General features: G+C 48.4%; 1 protein-coding gene across 1 annotated transcript in view; it reads right to left on the bottom strand.

The window, feature by feature from the left end:
* LOC131268685 (uncharacterized) overlaps positions 1-10120 on the bottom strand; it is a 41245-nt gene extending 31125 nt beyond the window's left edge. The window contains exons 1-2 of the mRNA XM_058270938.1: positions 8830-10120; positions 8730-8799 (exon numbers count right to left, since the gene is read on the bottom strand). Coding sequence (XP_058126921.1) covers positions 8730-8799; positions 8830-10120 — 1361 coding nt within the window. The remainder of the gene's footprint in view (positions 1-8729; positions 8800-8829) is intronic.
* Between the last annotated feature and the right edge of the window lie 15458 nt (positions 10121-25578).

The raw sequence follows: 25578 nt of genomic DNA, 5'->3' as shown, positions 1-25578 counted from the left end.
CACGTTGCATCCACGTACGGAATTACACTGTTTTCAGGGCCAATTCGTCGGCATCAAGCTGCTCTTTGTTGGTAGTAGGCAGTCAATTGCACGTGCACGGTTTTTGTTTGGTTTCGTTAGAAAGCACTTTGGGTTTGTTAAGTTAAACTTTGCCATTATCGGTAACAACATTGGCGCGACAACAACGCGACATTTTATCGTCGCGCCAATGTTGCTACCGATAATGGCAAAGTTAAACTTAATAAGCCCAAACTGGTTCCTAACGATGCCAAACAAAAACCTTGCGCGTGCAATTCACTGCCTACTACCAACAAAGAGCAGCTTGATGCCGACGAATTGGCCCTGAAAATAGTGTAATGAACGAGCTATATCTGACCCGGTGCGAAGACGCCGCATCGAATTTCAAACCGTTTGCGCACCGAGCATGATGGTTAATGCGTCGGGTACCTACATCACGTGTGTGTGATGTGTGCCAGTATGCCAAGTAGCGAAAGTAGGAAATTATGAGGTGCAAGTTAACTCTGAAGTGCCGGTGGATGCTCACAGTGCTTTATTCACTGTTATTAGAGATAACAGGATAGTACTCCAAACATCTAGATCCAAAGAGCAGATATTTAATACTAGCATTGTTCAATAGTTCTATAGTTATCCCCATTTGATCCCTCTATGGATCTACACTACAAGACATCCAACCTACGTTTCCGAATCATAGGAAGCTTGCCCTATCATAATCCGTAGTTTAATCAGACGGCTCAGAATGGGATGAGCACAATACAGGCAGTACAATACTCAGACCAACCTGAACTCGGAGCGTTACACTGTTTTCAGGGCCAATTCGTCGGCATCAAGCTGCTCTTTGTTGGTAGTATGCAGTCAATTCCACGCGCACGGTTTTTGTTTGGTTTCGTTAGGGAGCACTTTGGGTTTGTTAAGTTTAACTTTGCCATTGTCGGTAGCAACATTGGCGCGACAACAACGCGACATTTTCTCGTCGCGTCAATGTTGCTACCGATAATGGCAAAATTAAACTTAATAAGCCCAAACTGGTTCCTAACGATGCCAAACAAAAACCTTGCGCGTGCAATTCACTGCCTACTACCAACAAAGAGCAGCTTGATGCCGACGAATTGGCCCTGAAAACAGTGTATATCAGATTAAGTACAGTTTTTCTACTGGTACTAGGTATTGGTTCCTAGCATTGAATCTGAATCCGAATTACCCAACTCTAGAATTAGGATACAGAATTCCAGAATTCTAGCTAGCAAGTATAGCTTCCAGGACACATCAGACCATTTTGGCGCACTCCACCTTGTACAGTGCTCAGTCCATACTGGAGTCAGAGCGTTATACCAGATTGACTCAATGTTTTGATTGCTTTGGCACCGTTTGTCTACTAGCACCATGCAATGGCTCCTCGAGCTGCCGTACCAGAAAGTCGGTCAACTCCTAGACTGCGTCTTTCACTATAATGAGCGTACCATAACCCCTTTTTAGTCCGTTTGGGGTAAATTATCCCACGATGCTTCGAAACCGGCGGGAGACGGGTCCCCAATCGTGTGCCTACCACCGTGACCATTAACAACCCCGTTTTCCTCGGCGCGCGGAGAACTTTCTCTCGCCGGCGACGACAATGACTCCCCCGCGCGCGCCGGCGGAACGGAACAGCCACCAAAAAACCAACAAATCGATTCGTTTCGACTACCTCCGCTCCAACGAGGTTTATAAACGGTGGCCGGGACCGGCGGACCACTGGATGGCTCGTGAAGAAAGCGCAAAGGCAGGGTGGCGGGGGGGGGGGGGGTGTGGAGCGAGAAGAAAATTAGACAGTACAATCCATGCTGCATAAAGTGTTCGATCTCACAATGTTTTTCTTTCTTCCTGCATTTTCCCATTTATTCTTTCCCTGCTCGTTGCTGGTCTTTCACAATCTGCCGTTTTTCCCCGTTTGAAACATGTACGTTCACGAGAAGCGGCACGTCCATCTTTCTTTCACTGAGCTAACGCGAAGCGCGAGTGCAGGAGCACGTTTACCCGGCTCAAGAGCGAAATTTGATCGCCTTCGAGCACACATACACACACACCATATTCCGATGTACCGAAAGGCACAAGCTCAAGCTCAAACGGATAATCGATCATCGATTAAATCGGTGAGCGGAAACTTCAAGATGGTTAGGCGAACACGATCGCACAACAAATGATTGGGACGATTTCACAAACCCCAAACACAAATAGTTTGGATAAAGAGTCAAGATGCAGATCACCGAAGACTTAGCTGCAATCAGCGTGACCAATGGTCGTGACCACCAACAGCCGTTGTACGGGTAAATTTTGTCTCGATAGCTGATGTTTTCGTCTCTAGCGTACCTATTTCTCAAAAGGTGCATCAACATTTGTCACCCAGGCATATCATTTTGACATGGTTGGCTCTAACGCATCTACTTTTGCCTCATATTCATCTGCTTTTGATTCACGCCGAGTGGCGGTGAAATCGGGGATATAAACATATTTTAAACGTCACTTGACTTCAGGTGACATTTTGGCGGCTAATTTATTGATTGTTGATCCAGTACTGAACTTTTGTTGTATATCCTCTGTCTTACTTAGAGATATCCTCCTACCTATCTATCTATCCTCCTCTTACTTAGAGACAAAACTGGATGCTTTTGTGACAGTCGATTCTTGTATCAAATTTGATGCGTCATATCTTCAACAAGGGTGGGTTAGAGGTGTACATTAGCGGCAATGGATGTAAAGTCTCTAGTTCGATCCGTTTAGAGACCACGAGGGCGTAACACAATTTCGCACCGGATCATTGAGTTCCAGCAGTTAGCGCATCGGCCGCTAGCGTGGGAGTTGTAAGCCCTGGCGACCTCTGAACGGTTTAATACCATTCATCCCCGGTAGCCAGCCTGTGCCGCACGGCACGCTGACACCGTGGCTTTCGATTGGCATCGGTTTCTCCCAACGGGCTAGAAATGGAGCACAACCCCGCAACGTAACACGATCGACGGACGGTGGCGACGGTTTCAGCGAGTTAAGAGAATGGTAATTGAAACTAATCGGTCGCAACTGCACCAAGGCAGGCGAGGGGGCTCCCATTATACCCATTATTGATGACGATGATGAGATTGCCGGCGAGCGCGACGCAGTAGCTGCCTATGACCCGGCCTGGGATGCACTCCGGATGCTGATGCACAGCTGTGACAAACATCAGCCGCTAAGAGTAGTTCAATGGTTTGCCCGAGTCATGCCAATAGGCGAAAGTCGCACGCGGGATGGTTTCCAGCAGAGGAACTGGGCAGACACAACGTGCACGTACTATCCACAATTAAATCGAGATAGACGACGTCCATCAGCGTTCACCGCCCGGCACCGCGGCCTCCTCTCTGTCACTGCAGCTGGATCGTGTGTGCGAGTGTTTGCGCACCTCTCTCCGGCACCAGAAAAACCAGTCCCAGTCGGCCGAGGAGGCTTTCTTCCGGCGCCGCTGCTGAGGAGATGATTGCCGGCTGTTGAGCGCGCCCTTCCCGTCCAAGGAGGTACTACTACTTCTGCTGGGATCAGGCGGGAAAGGTTGCTATAATTTGCACAAGGGAAAAATAGATTCATCACCGTGATACCTCCAGCGAGCGGCGGAGGAGATTGCACCGAAGCCTTTCACAAAGTCGTCTCCGGCCCGAGAAACAATTCCCCCTCAAAGTCTTGCTGCCTATCCCTGCCTATCCCTTGAGGCGGTAGGACATTGTACCAGGAGTACGGCTCGAGTCTAGGAAGAAAAAGCGAGTGCATCGAGCTGGAGGGTCATAGAAGGTGTGTGTGTTTTGGGGCGCGAGTGGAGCGGAAAAACGTTCCACTCACTTGGCGAAAGCAATGTATGTTTTCCATCCCTTCCGAGCCCTGCCCCCGTTCCGCTACGCCGGTGTGGAAATTATTTCCCCTCAGCCATGGTGCGCAGGTTTCCGTGACGCTTGGCAACGATTTTCATTGACGCGATGATGCGCCTCGGCAGCGATCGCAAATGGGCGAAGACATTGCAAGCAGAAGGTCAATAGCTTCATGGTAAGCGCCGTACAATGTCCTTACCATCATCATGCTACCTTCCAGCAGCGGTGCATCATCGGGACTGATGTCAAATCTGTCTATTACACCGTTCTCGAGTGCGAACATTCAATAGAAAGCGCGAATTCGACTAAAGATGGGTGTAGTAGCCGTAACTGGAACGTAAACAGAACAAATAATTGAGGTTATCATGAGGTTACGACACGTCTGTCAGCTTTCTCGACGTGACACGTCAAACTCACATACAAACAGTAGCCAACAAATGAGAAATGCGAAAAATGCCCAGCTAGAATTTGCCATTGCCAAACAATGCATGAAATACGCATAGACATATTGTAATGACTGTCTTTTATTCCGTTGAAGTGGTAGATTCCATTCGTCTTCTAGTACAATTAGAACGAGAGTTTAGGCGGATACAAAACTACGTGGGATAAGCGTCGTGAAAGCTGACAGATCGTGTCGTTATCTCATGATAACCTCAAATATTCATCGCAAACTATCACTTATTTCGTTTCACTTCTCATTTTTCCTGTTCAGACATGTTGGTTAGTTGTTTAACATCATTTTCATCGATAATTTCACTATCTTACTACCTGCTAGATGACGTAAATGAACTACTAGCAAAGCAAAACAAAATGTACAGTGACAGGTAGCTGATGTTGGGGCAATATATACCTTCCGCATGTCAAACACATACTTTGTCGTTATCTTTTGTAGCTTGTTTTCTCTGTGGATTTCAAATAGACAGGAATCAAATCTACTTAGGGTGCATTAAACACGTAATCGAGCTAATTTATGTTTCGTTGAAACTGAGCTACTTTGACTAGCGTTACTCCTCGAATGTTTGTGCTCGAATGTGGAGACCTTGTAACGATGCTGTTGTGTTCTGTCGTATAAAAGATATGGTTTTATATGCATGTCACCGTAAGCTCAGCAACTCATATGTGACACACAATACTTAACGCTTGCAATGTCAGCCGGATGGTTTATTGCACAAGTTTCTGTGAGAGTATCTACCATAAGTAGACCTTCAGATGAGACATTTGCCAAATTCTCAAAACAAAACAAAAAACCAATCCTCATCCATTGAGTGTGAGAGAGGGTGTTGAAGTTTACTACAAAAAAAAATTAAACTAAAGCAACAGAGAGAAAGCGAGGTGGCAGCCAGGTCGGCCATGTGAAGCAACATGGCTCCAGCAGCGCCGGTCGCATCGTTCCGGCGACCTTCGGGTCGGTCCGCTTTGTACCATGGCGAGAACTCGAGACCGTTATATTGCAATCGGAGCTCGCGCAGCAGCAGCAGCAACGTGTTTTCCAACGGTAATGATCCGTCTGTTTTTTTTTTTAGAGCCCGGTTTTCTCAATCCAAAACACACCGTAAACACACGCACCGGTGTACGGGAGAAGCTCCACCGAGCAGACTGCAAGCGGGGCGTGCAAACATTACAAAAGCTCGATTTGTTTATTTGTTATAAGGCGAAACGAAAATGTTTACCGAACTGATGCAGTAGCATTCCGTGCGCGTTTGGCAACGCTTCATTCTAGCTTCGCTTTCACGCTAAACTTAGAACTGTGTACCGGGACGAGTTTGCTGGAAATCAATATCGAAAGGCTGTGGAGGCAATAGATGCAACACAAAAATGTGTAATTTAGTTCCAATTTAACTCCACGCAAAGTTGTTGCCACCTATCTTTGCCTCTAACCCACCAGTGGATGAAATCACGCATCTGAGTTTGTCCCTAACTCATCCGCTTTTGGCTCGTGTGCATGTGGGTTTGTCTCTTGATTGCAATTTTGTCCCTATCCAAAAATGTGATTGTTTGGAATGAATGTAAATATGAACATTATTGTTTGTACTACACATGATTTTAGGAAGCTGCGTTCCAAATGAGACAAAATTGTTAACAAATGAAAAGTGTGGTACTGATCAAAAAATTATAAATATACTGCAGCGATTTGTAAACAAACAAAACCAACTGACGTTTAGCAGCTATGAAAATAAGTTTATATCTCCAAATTCACCTCTTCTGTGCGGATTTCGAAATGCGTAATCAAAAATTATACTCGGAAAACCAGTGAAAAGTCGATGGTAACAGTCGATGGTAATTAATTTTTATAGTTGTCATTATCAAGGAAAACCTTAATTGTTCTTTTTATTTTGGTTTTTATCGCAAGGGACAAAAGCTGAGGAGTTAGAGACAAACTCGGGTGCGCTAGAGACAGAAGCTGATGAGCTATTTCAAAACTTGGTGCCTTAGAGACAACAGCACTAGCTGTATACCGTATGCGTGATAATGTTTGCACCATCGCACTAAGCTGGTTGCAGGAACATCTTATGTACTAGTCGAAAGATGTGAGTCCATCCTGAATACCAGGCCAAGGCGTACTCTAAACGTCAACCAAGTATGACAAGTCTCCGTAAAACATTGATCAATTTTTGTAGAGAACATTTGGATCTAAGATACACGTTGAGGAACTGCAGTGGACGATAATGGCCACAAATGGCAACTCAATCGAAGGCTTACTTGCTTAAACACATTGACAAATACTTCGCTTCAGAACAGAAAACAAACTACTTGGTTATTGCTAAATGGTGCTAACATTATCACGCATACGGTAGATTGACAGTTCAGAAAGAAGTAGTAAAACCGATAAGCCACCCCTCTCAACTCTAGAAACAAATCCGCTGTGTGGACGGTGGTATTGATGATTATGGTCGACGCTAAACGGGACTCGTTCGAAGCATCCGCGGTGCACGTTGTGTCACCGTGCTCTAACGGGCTTGTCACCCGTCACTGACAGATATACAACGTGGGCTTGCATAAGCGCACCTTAATGGAAAAACAAGTCGGAAAATTAGAGCCAATTAGAGCATCATCGGCTCGATGGTAAAGGCATCTATCGTTTCCGCTCGCTATCGACTCCCGACTCCTATCCCCTGCCGTCGGATGATATTGTTTTCTAAAATTTGCGCACATGCCGTACCGGTACCTGGGTGGTGGCTTACCTCTACGGAAAAGGGGGCCGCGAGAGGCGCGCCGGTTATGTAATAAATGTGTTCCCCCCTCCGCCGTAACGTCACAAACACCACCCTGCGGGGCGAAGGAAAAACATTAAACAGCAAAAGTAAACAAACGCCTGGGGGTTGATTTATGTGCCCCGGTGAGGTTGCCTTTAAAGGTACTCGATAAATCTTTGATCCCGCGCGCGCGGTGGAAACCTCCGGAAGACCGTGCGTCCGAGGGCTGTGAACCACCGCACTGTTCCAGTAAATCAAACCGAGTAAGGCGACACCAAAGCGGAGCCTGGAAGTGTTCGTTAAGAAAACATCCTGTTGATTTTCCCTTCCCAGGCGGTGAACTTTGAAATGGGAAACTAAGTACACAGAACGTTCTCCGTGGCGCACATTGCAAATGCGACTGGCAATAGGGCGAGGTGATGGAATCGCTCCCGTTCGCTTCTAGAACGTCTAAATGACGTTCCGGCTTTGACGTTGACCTTATACCACCTACACCAGTGCAATCTCGCAAGCCTTGATCACACCGCCCGATTTAATTTTCTATTGCCTGACATCACTAACTATCGCCTCCGTCGTAAATCGCGTCAGCTCGCTGCCAATTCCACGCCATTTGTTTATTATACACCCAACCACGCCCCCCTTCTCTTCACCCTCCCCCCATTTGCACACTAGAGTGAGAAAAAAGTATATCTTTTAAATTGCACACAAAATGGCAACTGCACTACGGTGTGTGAGTGTGTGTCGTGTCCTTGAAATTTTACTACCGAATAGTGTCGCGTCCTGACGCCGCGACGCGCGCATCCACGAGGGCAAGGAGGGAGACTGAAGAGATGCTGATTGCATCGCACCCTTCGCGTGTGTGTGTGTGTGTGTGTTTGGTGTGTGCGCCACACGACACGAGCGATGCAGCAGCGCGCACGATGCAGCTTGTGGCATCGTCGTGAGTCAGCGCCGACCTTGAATCCTTGAGCATCTCGGTCGGTCCACGCCTTCGTCCGAGAAAAAAAAAAGAAGTTCGTCCTGGCTGGCGAACCACCGATGCGACATCAAGATAAGGAGTACACCATGAGATCCTAATCAGCCATGCAGGGAAAGAGACTAAGGGGCAGTAAACAGTAACGAGTATCCTTGGATCGGTGAAGGCTGCACCATCTAGCTGTATGCAAGTCGGGAAGTATCATCTCGGTCTGTTGAGAGGCATGTGATTTGGACTACTGCCAGCATTGCGGCTAACGTCGACATCTCTCTCTCTCTCTCTCCTAAGTCTCCTGAGACCCACCCGATTACCCAATCGTGGGTCAATCTGGGACTAGAAGCATTTCTGTCATGTGAATCTTTCGACGAGAATCATTAGAGAGTTGGTTCCACATGAATCGTTCGAGGCTTCAAATGTCTAGACATTCATGAATCGCTAAGCTTTAGGAAATCTTGATGATTCGTCCAAGAACCCTAAATCTCCAGGATGCAGGAGTCTTCAGGAACCTTCCAAGGTTCATGAATCTCCGATGTAAAGAATCGGGGTCATTCAAATCTATACAAAGAGTTACTCAGAATGATGAATCCCACTCAAAATGACCCAATTATAGTAGGTAACGGAGCGCTGCGCTTACTTCCGAGGAGATTGTTTGAGGTGAACATTGGCTAAACCTACCTTTTCAGTGTGACGTTCTTGTTGCCGCCGAGTTTGTTCAGCTTCACCTTCTTGCCACCGGTGTTCGCACCTGCCGCACCTGGCTCAGTGCCCCCTCCACCACCACCACCACCACCCGTTACCGAATCCGAGTCACTGCCGATGGATGCGTCCCCACCGGACACTCGGGCACTTTCACTAAGGTCCATCACTTCGGCACTGTCACCCCGTCCGGTGGATGTCAGGTTACCGTTCAGACTGTTCATCGCTCTGCTGGTGCTGCTGTTGCTGTTGCTGCTGCTGCTGCTGCTGCTGTTGGTGGAGTGGCTCGCCAGCAGCTCGGTGGCGGTGCCGGGCTCGGCACCAAGCACCAGGTCGTCGACGTCGTAGTCACCGATGGTCGCCGGTTGCTTACCGTTGCGGCCCCACGGCTGCTGCTTCTGCTGGTCGAGGGTGCCGCCGCTGCCGCTGTTTCGCAGATTGTTCGCACTCACCAGCAGCCGGTGCTGCTCGTCGTCGTTCTCGCCGCTCAGCGCGATGTAGCCATTGTAGAAGCCACCGGTGGCACCCGTGTGGCCACCGTTCCTGCCACAGCCGTTGCTGCTACTGCTGCTGGTGCTGGCGCTGGTGCCGTTACTAGCAACACCGGCAGTTCGAGAACCACTACCACTGTTCGTATGCTTGAGAACGCTCGCGAGCTTCACCGAGGTGGCATGGTTACAGATGCCGTGCGTCTTACGACATGGTCCGCCGTTCGCCGCACCCGCACTGCCCCCCTTGGCGACGTTACCGTTATTCACTAGGATGAGATTGTTGAAGTTTTTATCACTTTTCACCACGTTGCGACTCCGGCGCTGGTTGACGACTCCATCGACCGCACTGCCGCCCCCGCCGCCGTCGTCGTCATCGTCGTCGTCGTCGTCTTCGTCGTCGTCTTCAGCCTCGCCAGGATCGCCGACCAACAGGTTCGTGCTCTCATCCCACAGGCCCTCCACGGCCGCCTCCGGCTTCCTGCGGCTGCGGCTGTCAGCTGAGCCCGCCAGCAACAACACCTGATGCGACGGCTGATGCTGCTTCCTGGACGGGCCGCCGACCTCGCCGGTCCCCGAAATCAGCTGATACCGATGGCTGGCGTTGTGTTTGATAGTTGGCTTGATTATCGACCTCGTTACCACGGGCGCGTTACCCGACACTCCTCCTCCTCCTCCACCCGCTCCGGATGTGGAGCCTACCGCCGGGGTACCACCCTCCGCCGAGGACGACTTGGGCTGAGTACCAGTGCCGACACCACCAGCACCAGCGCCGCCGCTGCCGGTGGTTGTTGTTGTGGTCAGATTGAGGCTGAGATTCCGCGCTGCAGCAGCCGTTGCGGATGGCGGCTTTTCCTCGACTGGCAGCATGTAGGAGAGCATGATGGCAGAGTGCAGTGAGCGCGAGCGCGCGCGCTCGGTTGCAGCTGCAACTGCGCTCGGGCGTTCCTGCTCCCGCCGAGCAGCCGAAAAACACACCGTCCGGAAGCGGAAGCGGCACGAGGGTGGAACGGTGGCAACCGGGGAGGGAGGGGGGGTGTATTCTTCAAGCGACGACGACGTCGTTTATCGAACGTTCGGTGAGTATTTAGCAGGCTGCGTTCTCACACACACACACACACACACCTCCCACGGGGGCTCGGAGCTTTCGAGCTCAGAGACACTCGGCCCCCCCGCCCGTCTTTCCTCCCCTACCAAAAACCACAACTGTAGATGCACCAAACAGACGAGCTAAACGTAACGACACATCATCAATGTTGATGTTGTTGTTTTCTGCTTTCCTTGCCTTGCGACCGCCTGAGAACGTAAACGCGCAAATTGTTTAGATTGGGTTTAACTGCGAGTTTCCGTACGCGATACACACGAGCAATCAGGAAGGACGGGGGTGGGTGGGGGAAAAGGATGCACAACACGGGTGTGCGCGCGCGCGCGCGCCAAAAACACTACTCCACTCCACTCCACACACACACACGCACGTCGACTATGAGTTAGTGTGGGTGGGTGTGTGTGTGTGTGGTTGACCTAAAATTTCCTTCCGTTTTTGTTTTGTTTCGTGTTTGTTCGGTCGAGAGGCAGCCTACGATGCGATGTAAACAAAGGCGACAACACTGCACCTGATCGTACGGCACGTCAACAACACGGTTGACACACGGTTTGTGTTTACGTCGTGCACGTGCAGGGTGGTGGTGATGGGTCCCTTCTTCCTTCCCGGAAGTGGCCACTCGCGTTTCCTCACCTCGCTAAAAAACTATCCGCAACAACGTCGCGGCACCACCCCTTTGTACTTTTCTACTTCCTATTCCCTTCCCCCGAACCGGGGTTTTAACAGCAATCTCGCACACATTCTCGACATCATCAACACTTTGCTGGAGCTAACTTTCGAGACGCTGAACGGGAAATGCCTGAAAATATATTCGAAACGAAATGTGGTGTTTAGTGCGGCCTCACGCAGCCGAGTTTGACAGGCGTTGTGGGCACACGCCGGTTTTGCCGAGCCTTCCTTTGACGGACAACGTCCACCGAGAGTGACGTTTGGAATACGCACTTCCTCCACACGACGCCACGGGAAGCCCCTCCAGTGTTGGCCGGAGTTGTCTGCGAATAGGGAAGGAAAAGAGAGGTGGAAAACCACATCATTAGCTGTATTAGAGTCGTATAACCTTGGTGGTGCCCTGCTGGCGTCACACAGCACAACCGATCGAAGTAATTAATTCTAATCACATTAGCGCGCGCCGGGAAACCGTGCGTTGCATACCTTTAGGAGCGCGACCACACACACACACACACACACACACAAACACGCTCCCGCAAAAGGCAGAGTGTTTATTGCGCATCACAATTTGTCCTCGCGGAACGCGGGAGCGATGACGACGATGACACGGTGACAGGGAGAAAATTAGGGAAGGGGAAGTTCAGTTTTTCCATCCATTTCCATCCAAACACACGCACACACACACACACACACACACAGGCCCCAGTGGCGGTGGTGATTCCTGTTCGATGCCTGTTCAAGGGCACAAGGTAAAACTGTTCCTTTTCGGCCACTACAACACACTTTTTTTCCCCCCGGTTTATTTCTTTCTCTCGCTCGCCATTTTCCACTCTCTCTTTTCTAGTGCTCACTTCGTGGTTTTGTTGTGCGCACTTTCTCTCCGTCTCCGTCGAAAGGACCTTTTTCGAGCTGTGTCTGTTCGCCCCGTACCTACCCCGTGTTCCTGGACACGATTATTCCAAACACAGACGCCACACACATTTGGCAGTCCGTAAAAAAAAGGCTCTTGTTGGTTATACTTTTTATTTTGATGGACAAAAAGGAAATACACGACGCTCCTCTGGGAGTGGTAACAACACGCCGCTGCACGCAAATCGACGGTGGAAAAGTTACGAAAACAAACAACAGGAAGGGGAGGGGGAGAGGAAACACGCACGCACAGACACACACACGCAACGGGGAGGGGGTTGGGTTCGAGGGAAAACCACCCGAAAACGGTTCACGGCGAAACCGGCTGCGAAAAGGGAAAGGAAAAATCGATTTTCACCCTCGCCCGCGAAAAGAAAAACCTGCCACATAAACCACACACACCCCCACGGTCCCACACACAAACACACAGGCACAATCGGGTTTCCACCGTCGTCCACCGTCACCGACTTTTCCGGCGCCCCGGATGTTTTTCGCTTTTTCGCTTTCCTTCCTTCCCCTCCCCTCCCCAAAAACCGAACCCGCGATTCTTCTTCTGCTACTCGATTCTACCATTTACACCGACGCCGGAACGAATGGAAAAACGATTCGTTCGGCGCTGGGAAAGAATTTTCCTCCGCTCCAACCGTGATCGGAATGCTTGACATGAAGAGCGTACGATGGTGTTTATTGTTCGGGGGAGGCGTCAGCATCAACCGAGGGGGAAAGGGACGCATTTTCCAACCGCGATCTCCGAGATGTTGCACTCCAATGTTTCCCACAACTACCCACAAACACATGCATACACAAATCGGGGAATTGTGCCAATGCCTAATGGACGCGATTTGAGAGCTCCGCTTGTTTCAAACCTCGTTTGTTCGCCCTGAACACGATCGATCCTGCGCGGGGCTCGTGTTACAACAAGCTGCAACAACCACCAAAACGGTTCACCTTCGGAAAACCGGCTGACTGGGAAATGGAACTCCAAGCCCCAGACGGTGACTGCATGAGACGATCGTTCTAAAATCAGTCCCACCGCCCCCTCTCTAAGAAATTACAACAAAAAAAAATGTGTAAAAGGGCAACAAAGAGCTGTCACCTGGTTTGTTTTTTTTTTTGTTTTCCAAATGTTTTTAAAAAACTGACTGACGATGACAGTCCGAGGTTGTGTTCGAACAAATCCAAGACATGGTACAATAAATATTCCTGACGCCTCCTAGGAAAAACTAAGTGCAAGGTAATTTTGGGCGAGAAGAAAAATCCTCTTACACACATACACACATCGAAGCGCAACGAAAACACAAGTGAGAATAGTTTTATGTTCGCTTGACGGACTGCGTAAGGCGATGACTTACGCCGTTCTTATGACACCCTAGAAAATCGTCTTGAGCACACGTCCCGCAACATCCCCCGCCCCTTGACACTTCATTCCGAACCGGTTTGGGCGACACCGGCGGCTGCGGTTATTGTGTGCGCCACTGTTCCCACCGCCGGTGACGCCGGAACCGCCGCCATCCGCCATTTCCGTCGAAATCTATTTTGGATTCGCGGTTTTATTAGCCCCCGTCAACCCTCTGACCGCCTCCGGTGCCGAGAGTCGCCTCCGAGACGGTCCCTGACATCGCCATCATGATGATGATTATCGCCATATATATAAAACAAAAACGCGACGCATTCATACAATTGTTCGCCGGGTCCGGGGTTCACCGTCGTCGTCGTGTGACAACAGACCGGAGAGCGTGTTGTTTAGCGTGCCTTTCCTAAACACGCCAAACGGCCCGGCGAAAACGGTCGAGCGTGCTTCGGGTTTTCGTTCAACACCAGAGCCAAAACCAAACTTACGACCAACGCGGCAGTGAGCATTTTAATTAAAAATCATTCACCACACTCCGGCAATTAGCAAGCCTCCGGAGAGTGCGCTGTAACAGATAACGGCACACACATGGCAGATAACAGGAAGATAGAGGCACTAACCAAGATGAAGCTGTTCCTGGTTCGCATGCACCAACAACTCGCGCAAAAGGGGTGCCGCACCAAACCAAAGGGTTAGGGTAAGATGAGCCAAAATGCCTAAAGCAACAGAAATTAATTTCTCGCACTCCATTCGATAAAACCACGCAAATTGTCACAGTTTGATTCCTTCACATAAATTTTGTTAATAAAAACATAGAAACATCAAATTGTAATGTCCAATGTTGTCTTTCATAAGGTTTTGAAGGCACTTTTAGTAAAACGGAATGGAGGAAAAAGTTCATCACAAAGGTTAGTTCATCAAGACGAACAACAAATAATCCAAAATGACACCCATGTAGCCAACATTTGCTAAAATTTTGTCTTGTGTCATTCAAAAAATAACTTGTTTATTAGAATGTCTAATTTCTGAACCATTATAGAACATCTTTATCCATACGCATCTATCAGTTACGTCACAGGATGACCAATTTACTAAGATTTGGAATGAAAGCCATCGAACCATCAATGGATGTGCTGTGAAGGCAGAATTTGTGCAACCTCGATAAGGTTTATTTTAAGGTTACATTTTGCCCCATTGTTTTTTTCTTTCCAACAGTTTCTCATCAGTGTTCGGATACTGTACAATGTACTACATATTCGAATACTCTATGAATGCCAGCTCGATTAAAGTACTTGCGCAATTATGGTATCAGCATCTTACACGATTTCAGGTTCAATTAGCTTCAAATCGTATTATCTGTGAGCCGTGACATTCGCATAGTTCATTCATATTTAACATGCCAACGGACATATTCTATTATTTCATGCATTTTGAAATGGTAAATTTCAGCTAAAAATAACCCCACTGGGGCATCTTGCCCAAGGGTCCCCTATATCGAACAGGCGACGAACAACTGCAGTGGGCCGATGACAATCTTTTAGACAGTGTATGAGACCGAGATCGTGATACAGTTGTCGGGAAGATTACTACATTGATATACAAGTTTGGCAACTTTAAAAACAGACGCGTAAATTTCACAAAGTGCACGTAACACATTTTGTTTTGATGAACTTGTCTGTCTGTCTGATATTGTAGGTTAGTACAGCTTCCGAGCAAAGCAAAAATCATGACATCTTCAATCTTCGACTGTGTCAAGAGGTGAAAAGAAAGTTTATCCTGAGAAGAGGATTACCAACTTCCTAGGTAACCGTGGAACTTATAGGTGGCTCCATTATGTGTAACATTTATTGGCGATCAATACGAGCGGCAGCAGCGGCACCTAAGCAATTATAGTTTCCGCACCCAAAACAAACCTCCAGAGACCTCCTGACACCAAGTAGGTTGGGAACACAAATCAAATATGTTTATTGCTGGGCAACAGCCATCAAAATCCGCACAACTTGGATGTAGTATAGCAATGGCGAACGATTAAAATTATATCGACGAATAATTTCTGCTACTTTATGGCTTCGAGTCTCCACCAGTCGCTTGTCAATATCGCCAGATGGTTATCCGGAGCCAACCCGGACGACGACAGTTGTGCCAAACCGCCTTTACGAGTCGCCGCCACCGATGTTTTACGAGCCGCTCACCGCAGTTCAACTGTTATTAATTCCGGTTCAAATAGTGCCCATATTTGTGTTTTCCAATTCGCATCCCCAAACAGCTGATCGCACGTGCAGCACTGTAACGAAAACAAACCTGCTTACCGACCGACCGATCGGTGCTTTCAGCAGTGGCTTATAGTTGTTGCTTATTTAGTTGTTTGCGTTTTTTTTTCTCCTGGCAGTATTGTTTATGCTTCTTGAATGCGGTTCCCGGTAAACCCGCCTTGAGGCGCAGTCTTCGCAGGATGAAGCATTCGCGAAAAGTAGGGTAAGCGCGACATTACCATGCAGCGCAAAGATGGCGCTCTGGCGAATCTGTTTTGGTTGTTGTTTTTGGCTGTTCGCTTTTGGGCAAGAGAAGTCGAAGCGACATGGCCGGAATTGTAATCGGATGTGCAGTCGGGCGTGCTCGTTACGACGTGTTAGTTTATGATGATTGTTGTGTTATTATTATTTCCCTATTGATGACTAACAGAGGACTCTCGAGATCTCGATATTGTGGCAATGGAAACGAATCGTGCCCCTCGGGTTTGTAGATCAACAAGCGAAGCTCTCAATGGTCGTATGCCGAGGCACACACACACACACGTCGAGTCTCCAATCGATCGGCTGCAACGAAGGTGGTACTTTCTGAGGCTCCGGCAAAAAAGGGAGAATAACATTCCCCCGCCCTTTGAACAGGGAGAAGCCGAGAAAAACCCAACGCCGTGGTACGGCATAACACTTTCTCGCGTCTGCTGTCGTAATTCTTTATGTGAAAGCATCAAGCCTTTCCCTTCTTCTCCCCCTCCGATGGGCTCTTATCTCCCCTTTCTATTTATTGCTACCATCGGTAGTACATATTACACCGCCTAAAGTCGGGTACCACCCGCAACTCCTTTCGGTCGACTGTGCCAGTCGTTCCGCACCGATAAATCCACAACAACTCAGACCCCACCCCCACCGAACGCAAGCGATCTTTTCCTGGATCTCGACTGCTCCAAACGGCCCAACCATGCTCACCCTTTCCCCCGCCGCTGATGAGTCACGAAAAGCCAAAAATGAAAGGAAAATCTGCCACCGAGCGAAAGGAAAAACCGTCCCCCCAATCGAAAGTCCTTGGGGCCCGAGTTCGGCCCGAATTCACCTGCTTCCTTCGCGCATCGGTTCCGACACGTCGCGGTTTCGCGTTTTTTGCGTTGAGTAACAGCGACTATCCCCTTCTGCGCAATTTCGTGCAGGTTCCGTAACGGTTTCCAGGCAGCTAGCCACACCAGGTCAGCAGTAAGCAGTGTTTTGCCACCTTTAAAAGTGAGCAAAATGGTTGATTTATTAGTCCATCGTGGCAGGTTTGTTGGGGCCCGGTTTGGGAGATGTTACACTCTGATAACGCGGGGTTTGACGGGAGGGCCTATCGAGCAATTTTAAAACAACATACCGGCTCCGTCGCAAAGAGGCAAAGTAATCTACTTGCGCCACCGCCAAACGGAAAACACAGAGATGTTGTGGTTCAATGCCGATCCGAGCCCCGAGCTCGTCAACGGAGCGTGACTTCCACCGAAATAACCCTCTCACTTGTGTGTCGGCAACTTTATTGACTCAACTGGCCGTCTAATGCTTTCCGCTTACGTTGCCGATGTTCAACAATTAGTGCAGTCTGTACACGGCTCGTCCGATTTCATCTGTCAAATCCATCAGACCACTGACACCAGCCGGATGGATCGCTTCGTGACATGAATCAATAAAAGTGTTCATTTTCGCTGCACTTGGTTCAGTATGCAATCACCAGCAACCGATCGATATTCCGGTTGATAGAACGCAGCTGTCAAACGCATAGAATTCGCTTTGCGATCGATACACTATAGAACGCAATGAAACCGATACCGGGCAATAAACTGGGTTTCATTTTGACCCCAACGCAGTTTTCGATTTTAGTATCTCGAAAACGGCTGAATATTTTTACAAAAAAAGGCTTTTCAAAAAATTCAAAGCTACATCAAAACCAAACATTTCAGATTTATCTGTTCGATCAGTTCCGATAATCAACTTGACTATGCCTAGAATGCTTTTAAGGGATCATTTTGACCCCTATTTTTAAAACGCTATAACTTCACTATAGAACCCCAAAAGATAGTCAACAAATATACTAAAAACGGATTTGAAAATTCTTCAAAAATAGTGAAATTATAGCGTTTTTGAAAATAGGGGTCAAAATGACCCCTAAAAAGCATTCGGGCAAGTTTCCAACCCGGTTCATCCTTCGGCATTGTTTTGACAGAAAGTTTGAGAATTGTTTGCAAACATACTTGCATTATGAGGAGGGTCCTTTGCAATAAGCTCACAAACGAAATAGGCCATTGGCAATTCGGGATCACAGTTTAACCTCGCGTATATTGAAGTACAATAATGTCCGAGGTAGTCGACACTGCTCCTCAGTGCGAAGTCATGGTATATCCAACTTGTTGGTGATGATGTTTCTAACATGCGACCTTCTTCCAGAAAATGTACCGCACGCCTCAATTGCTTGTTCGGTTAGTGGAATATACTAAAATTTCTGTCGTTGACAAACTTTCCTGGCCGTTCATGAAAGGTAAACAAAATTCATTCATTCAAACTGTCAAAAATACTCCCACGATTTCTGGCCCGTAGTACGGCATACTTCGACCTCTCCTTTAACTAATCTTGCTTCCATCTTTGGGTCCGTGTTTGGGGGACGAAAATTCGAGATGCCACCGACGAAAATTCGAGATGCTTTATCATAGAAGCAGTTAGACTTAAAATTGTGAAGGTGTCCCGGCAATGGGAAAATCAAATCCCCGAAACGGACGCCCACGGGTTGGTTACGGATCGGTTTTGATTTTGGTGTGGCCGGCTTGCCCATTCGTGGGCCCATAAATATCAATTGAGTAGCAATTGCCCACTGTTCTCAATGCCCTCCTAGCTTCTTCCTCCCCCCTCCCAAAACAATTGACCAGCGGACCAGCAAATGCCGAACCGTTCGAATATCTGGTAACCTGCGCGCTCCAGCGACGCGCACTCAACGACGAAAGTGTCCGTGACGGATTAGATGATGCTCTGGGAAGGGGAGGGCGAGGGGCGAGGGCAAACATTACATGAACATAGAACATTAACGAGCCGAGCTGCTTCCCGAGCACCCGGTTTTCATCCCAAAAGTTTCCTTTTGCCTCCGTCGCCTTCGCCGCTTCTTTGTCTTCTCAATTTCGCCGGCCCCAATTTCATCCTACTCCATCCGCTTCCTCCTCTCGAGAGCGCGCGCGCCCCCGGCCTGCCTAAGTACGCCCCGGCCTCCCTCTCTCCCTCTCTCGCTCTCAATGTGGCCTACTTCCTTTCGGTTTATTACGGTGAAAGAGGCCGCCAGGGAGGGGGGAATGGAGAACCTGTGGTGGTCGGGCCGAGAAAATGGACATCACCCTAAAGTGTTTCCGGTGCGCTTTGTTTTCTTCTTCTTCCCTCCCTCCCTCCCTCCCTCCCTGGTCCGGTGTGCCTCTTTGCAATGCTGGAATTAGGGTTAGACATTTGTCGCGCCGCAGCAGCACTCCAGCTGGGGCTCCCCCGTTACCAGCGTTTCCACCGGAGGGTTTCGGGGAACAACAATGCGTTAACAATCGATCGTGCATAGCGCGCCGCCGGGAGCAGGAGAATTTGCGCCGGTGCCAACATCGATCCGGCGGACCGGGACCCGGGGCGCTGCCGAACGAGAGCGTCGAAATCGATGTTTCCAACTGGACAGCCGTACACAGCAGCGCGGTCTTTGCTCCAATTTCCGTGCGGACTCGGTTCGCTGTTTTGGTCTGTGTTCGCCGAAACGGGCGGTCGGTAGTGGGACTCCTCCATCGTGGGGGTTTTGCCTTCGATCGTCGGGAAAGGCAGACAATGGACCACAAGCCTGGCCAGGAAGTGGCCCGCCCAAAAGCGGACCGATGCTCTGGCTGGCACGTGAGGGAAGGCTTTATGACCACATGCGACCATCGCAAGGTGCTCGCGCTAAAGACGGAAGTGGATGGCCACCACCAAAAATAGCCGCATCGAAAGCAGGCGTAGGGCTTCCACCAGTCCAGTTCGGCGCGCGGAAGCAGCAATCCACACCTCGTCCGTCAGCCCCTTAAGGGTACACCCCCCCTCCCTTTGGCAAACTAGGTTAGGTAACACTCCCTCTCTCGTAAAACCTACTCGCACCTTCAAAAACACGGGAAGCCACACGACTGAGGCGGACCTCACGTTTATTTATTTTTTCCATTTTCGAGGCACCGCTTTCGAGCTCGCGTCGGTTCTAAAAAGCCACCGTTTTCGAGGAAAACCCCCTTCCCGGACCACCACCGCGGTGGAAATTTGAGCCCGCTGGGCCTCCGCGCGCGCTTAGGGGAAAGTTGGGAAAGTGGCAAGCGCTCTGTAAAACACACATGCCAACCCCCTTCCTCGTGTTGGCACGTCAAAAGCACGGCCTCCACTGCACGCCAAAGCAACACAACAAACCAACGGTAACGGGCGAGGATGGCGCTATCGCGGTTCATTACCCCCATTTTTTCGACAGTTCTAACCGGTAGCGACTTCGCAATATACAGTCTGTCTGAACTCGCGATAGAGAGGGTGGAACGCGGCCATTCCCGGGTTTCATGTCCGATAAAAGGTTCTGGTTTTGCAAATGCACGCCATTGCAAAGTGTTTGCGAAGGAATCGGTTCCCGCCCACACTTTTTTTTGGACTTGCCCTACGAAAAACCTTTAGTATGAATGCCAGGTACGGAAGGCACCTATGGATCCCGGCTGCCCACACTATACAAGACTTTTTCCATACGAGGCTAGATTGCAAACTTATTGGGAATTTGGTATCTACTAAAAAAATAAATACCGGACATATCAGGCCACTCCGAAACGACAACTTTCTCGACGTGCAGTGTCCAAATCACATGCAAAAAGTAAACAAGAATACGTCATTCGGGTATCCGTGCAGACTCTCGACAAAGCGAACCAGGAGAATTAGTTAAACGTTGCATAAAATCAAATAACATAAACACAACAAACCAAATGAAAGTGCCGATTTTGTACATTTTCATCGAAAGATTAACGAAATAAAACCAAATGTTTGCTGTTGCATACCGTAGTGGACTAAACGGAACTGCTGGAAACCATTCTTCTTCTTCTTCAATTCGGCGAGGATTTACTCCAGTACGGCTATTGAATCCAGCTTCCTGGGCCTTCGCAAGCTAACCTGGAGACATAGACCTCTATTGGTTTAGGACTGGCAACTAAAGGCCATATGTCCTGATTTTCTGTGGTTTTCGATTTTCTGTAGGCGTCGCCTTTTGACTGCCACCATGCGGCCAGGAGCACTGCTAGCCAACCACGCTAGTGCGCAGTCAAAATGCGGCTGTTCACCCGCCGTAACGAAAGGAATATTTCCTTCCGTTTGTCAGATCGCACGAAACTCGTGATCCGCTTGATTACTCAAACAGCACGAGATGTGCGTCGGCTAGGATTTCTCTGACTTGAGCTCCAGCTCGGCGACACCACGCGGCCGTGCCTAAGATAACCTTACTTTTCAGCTAACCCTTTTCAGGAACCTCGTGCACTGCTAACCATCCGCTCTGATGCGACGCCGACCTGGAACTGGCTGGAAACCATATCAATGCAAAAGTTTAACGTCGTTAGAAGCGTCCTTGAAGTTCTATCGTCGGTTTCATTTATGTTTGTTATTGTTTACCGAAGTTAGATAGATTATGATCAAACAGAGAAGTTCTCTGTTCGCGGTCTTCGCTTTTTCCAGTGCGTTGTTTACTTTTTCTATGGGATGTCAACAAAACGCGTCGAAAGAGTCGTATTTACCGCGGAATGCACAGTTGATCGATCCTCGAACCAGTAAGGCGTTATATTTTTAAGGCTGTTTTCCTAAACTTGCTCAACGATTGGTGCAGCTACAACGGGTTCACGCAATGCCAAATACCGCAACATTCTGGGACTGCTTGTGCCAGGGAAACAATGGCTATGTTGGGAGACTTGCAGTGAAAAACATGAAGCTAGACGCTGGATTCAACTCTTCTAAGTCCCTAGTACCTATACTGCTTTCCCTTTTACACCGCCCTGAGGCACTTCTTTCCATCGCCGGCCCAAATAGACTTACCTTCGGGGCTGTTGTGGCACTCCGGAGGCGGATAGCAGATTGTAGTTGCCTCTGGGCCGCAATGAAGCTTTGCCTGCCCGCCAGCGGTTGATTGTAGCTACTGATGGCGATGAAGGGATGATTGGTGCAACTCATAGACAAACACTTTTCGATCGCATCTGTTGGTGCAGAATAAGAAGAGAAAATGTATTTAATCACGTTGCAAGAAGGGGAAAGAATTTGTAGGATAAACGAACAAAAATGTGTCAAACGCACGCTGGAAAAACTCTACAATATCTTGATGCCCAGAAAATCAAAAACAGTGCTGATAGGGTGTTCGGGAAAGCCTTTAATTTCTAGTTTTCTACCGCATTGCTACTGCAACTGTCTCCACGACCCCACTTCTGCTACTTGCGAATCGCTTCTTTGGTTGTTTAAAAACTGACAAGTGACGTTCAAGCTGACATTTCCTTCCATCAGGCTGGAACCCTCCTCCGGATGTTCAAAGCTTCCGTCGCAGGAACGCCATGACGCCACACATTCATATTTGAGCCACAAATCGCTGGAAAAAGGCCGTACAAACAGTGGGAACATGGAGGGTGCGTCGTTGAAAGGATGAAAAATACAGACACACAATCAGGGATGACTGGTGAAAAGTCGACCCGCTGCCATAGGTAGGTACTAATAAAAAAAAAGGAAAAGGGACGACAAAAGGAGCAGGAAAGTTGGGGAAATCCACCGTGCCCGGCGTTAGAGTCTCCGAGCTCTACTCGAACGACGCAAAAGAGGGCAAGTGTCGTTGTTTCCCCTGCTCCGTTTGAACCCCTCCTGATGGTACACCGGAGTATTCGATGCAGTCCGTCAACGTGAAGGCGACCGAAGTCACATTTTCCCACTCTCTCGGTTTGCCTCACCTTCGCGTGTGTGTCGAGCGCGCGGGTCCTGGAAAATGGTGAAAATCTGCCCCACACACACACACACACACACACACACCAGAGCGAGTCATGAATACAAGTGTGGGGCCTGGAAAGTGGTCCGCGGGAGCCACGCAGCTGGTTACGTCGGGAAAATCGTACGTATGTGAGCCCGGAAGGAAAACAGTCACCAATGAGGATGTTGATTGATGTCAGTCGCCGCGACTTCCGTTCCCCGGTGAAGAATTGATTGAGATTTTCGCGATTGCTGCCGGGGGTAATGAAGCTCTGGAGCAGTGAAAATTCAACGTACAAAACTTCGAAAGAAGGACAATAGAACATTCTAATCTCGAGTCCTTTACCGGGGACGAAGAAATGGGCCTTGGTCGATAAAGTGTCTACTAGCTTTGTTCTGAACTTTATTATCGTCGACAACCTCGACTAAACTAGCACTACTTGGGTAGTAGAGGAGCGGTGTACTTACATCCCCAATTTCGCAACACTCGACCCGAAGAACGTACAACGAACCGTGGCCTAGAAAGGGGGCACCATTCCAGGCAGGAATGATGTTATCGCAAAACATACGCCGGATCCAATTGCTACGCTCCGGACTCTGGCGTAAATCCTGTTGCCGGGAATGCACTTTTCCGGGGCCGCATTGGAAAAACCCCGCCAGTTTTCAGTCCCTAATTGCGTATTTTTATATATCCACACATGCTCTCACTTTTCTAACAGCGCAGCGGCAGCACACGTGTGCGTGTCGGTGCGCGCAAACACCCAACCAACACACAGGTGCTCGCGAGGCCCGCACAAACTGACCGCACAAACCGTGGTACGCACGAGCGGCCACCACAGTGGGGTGTTGGGTGGAGGACTATTTTTCCAACACTCGGCTAACACGGTTCCGAAATTTCCCAATACCTGCGCTATGGCAGCAGCCGAAAAAACCCGTGGCGGGCCCGTGCAGAGACGAATTACTCGAATGGTTGAACAGAAACTGACTGACGCACGGTTCGCCGGAGGTACCGACCGTCGAGCTCGGCGCATCGATAGAAGCGAGGGTTGCGTCGCCCGCCGATGCGCGGGGTAATGCTGGCGGTTTTTGGTACGCCGCAGCAAAGGCGCTCACACGCTGCGGTGCGAGCAGTACCGCACTCAGTAGTGCTGCTCTAGATGCACGTTCACTGCTTGCCCTATCCCGGACGATGGTGCGAACGGGACCAACCCATGGACCGTGCATGGCGCAACGCTTCGGATGAGATAAAAGGTGTACCCTTCTCATACGCTCTCGCAGCTTAGTCCGCAATTGAATTACAGTGTTTTTCACACGCTACTGAAGTGACTTGCAAAACTGACAGCATCCAAGGTACTTACAGTTTTCACGACAGGTCAACAATGACGGTATTTTTCAGTGCCTCAATTTATTGTAAACTACATACTTACGTTTATACCCGTTATCAGACGAGGGCTTTTACTGTCATCTTTGCCCAGAATTTTACTGTCAAGATAGGCTTTTGGGATAAAAATGCTGTCCGCACGTGTAATAATGCAAAGTTCTTCCAAATGGGTTTTGCAGTTATTTGATCTTTTGGTAAAAGAGTAAATGAGGCCCCGGGCTAGATTCTCCTCTTCCTACTGGTTCACATTAAGCGCCTGAAGCTATGCAAAGCGCGACACATGCATTCGTTTCGAATTTTTGAACGCTAACGGTTCGCTTAAAAGACCATAACGGTTTAAACTAATCACGCAGTGGAGGTTGAATGCGGGTTAATATACTTTTACATATTAAGTTACTAGTAAGTAAACTATACCACACATTATTGACAGCATGAAACAATGAGTTTAGCCGAAGAAATGATTTGGAAACGGCGGCGCGCCCGCAGCGAGCGAAGCGAGCGGACTGCGCTAGGTCTACCGAAAAAGAGAGTTTGTTATAGTTTTGAGAAATAAAGGGGGCCCGTAGCCGAAATTAACGGTACACACTACGGTTCAAATACTCGTAGGTTAAATTTAACGAATTAATGTATCACCAATTGCATACATTCAGTTTAAACGTCCACAAGAGGTGTAGCCACGATCGAAAACATGGCGGCCGGGGCCTCATTTACTCTTTTACCGATCTTTTTAATGTTTCAGTTCAGCGTATTGTTCCACTTAGAGTAATCAAATATGTTGCATCTGATCAAATCTGTTCCAGTCGAAAGAAAATCGGAACCGGTCGTGCCCGGATGAGTGGTTGTCAATGGATATCATAAAAGTTGACAACCTGGTTGACAGAAATTCAAATGTTTTGCTGCTGTCATATAGTTGCAACAAGATTTATCATGGTAGATTGCTTGAACTCTTGCTGTATTTATATGACAGCATCAAAAAATTAAATTTTTGTCAACCGGGTATGTTAAAAACTAAAATTGAATTTGTTTTCAACAATCACTGTTGTTGCAATAAATTTACCATTACGTTTTGCAATGTGAGATAGCAAAAGCTATTCATTAGTGTGTTTATGTGTGTTTATGTGTTTATGTGTGTACATTTATGAAATTAAGAGTTAAGATTTATTTTAAAAAGATTTTACAACTAACAGCACTATAATTATTTGAATCAGTTTCATGGTTTGTAAATGCTGGGTGTATGATTTAAGAAAAGCTATTCAGCTGTAAAACAATACAATTATAATTTTATGCACAAGAAGACAAAGAAATTCCAGTTGAAATTCGCCAATTAATCGAATTCGGTGGCCATAATAACATCGCCAGAGCCCGCACGTTGTCGAAACGCGACTGCAGATGCTGTCAATTTGCTGCGTAAAAAGTGCCTGCTGTCAATTGTAGAGTGAACCAGGAATTGCTATCTTGTTTTCTTTGTTCAACAAACCAACAAACACGAAGCGTCTTTGCTAGAGCTGAAAGTGAAGTTAACATTTTCCTGTACGTTTTAACAATTTCTGATCCACAAGTGTAAAAATTAGGTACTTCCCGTGGTAAATTGTAGAACTGCTAGTGCTGTAACAATTTGGTTTTTTGTCTAATTCACTCTCGCGGTGTTGACTGTCTTTGTTCTTTTCCACAGCCTCCGAATTCGTGGAAGCAGCA

Source organism: Anopheles coustani, chromosome X (genome assembly GCF_943734705.1).
Source record: "Anopheles coustani chromosome X, idAnoCousDA_361_x.2, whole genome shotgun sequence".
In the NCBI taxonomy this organism is placed as follows: Eukaryota; Metazoa; Arthropoda; class Insecta; order Diptera; family Culicidae; genus Anopheles; species Anopheles coustani.
This window is presented reverse-complemented; position numbering and strand designations above follow the sequence as displayed.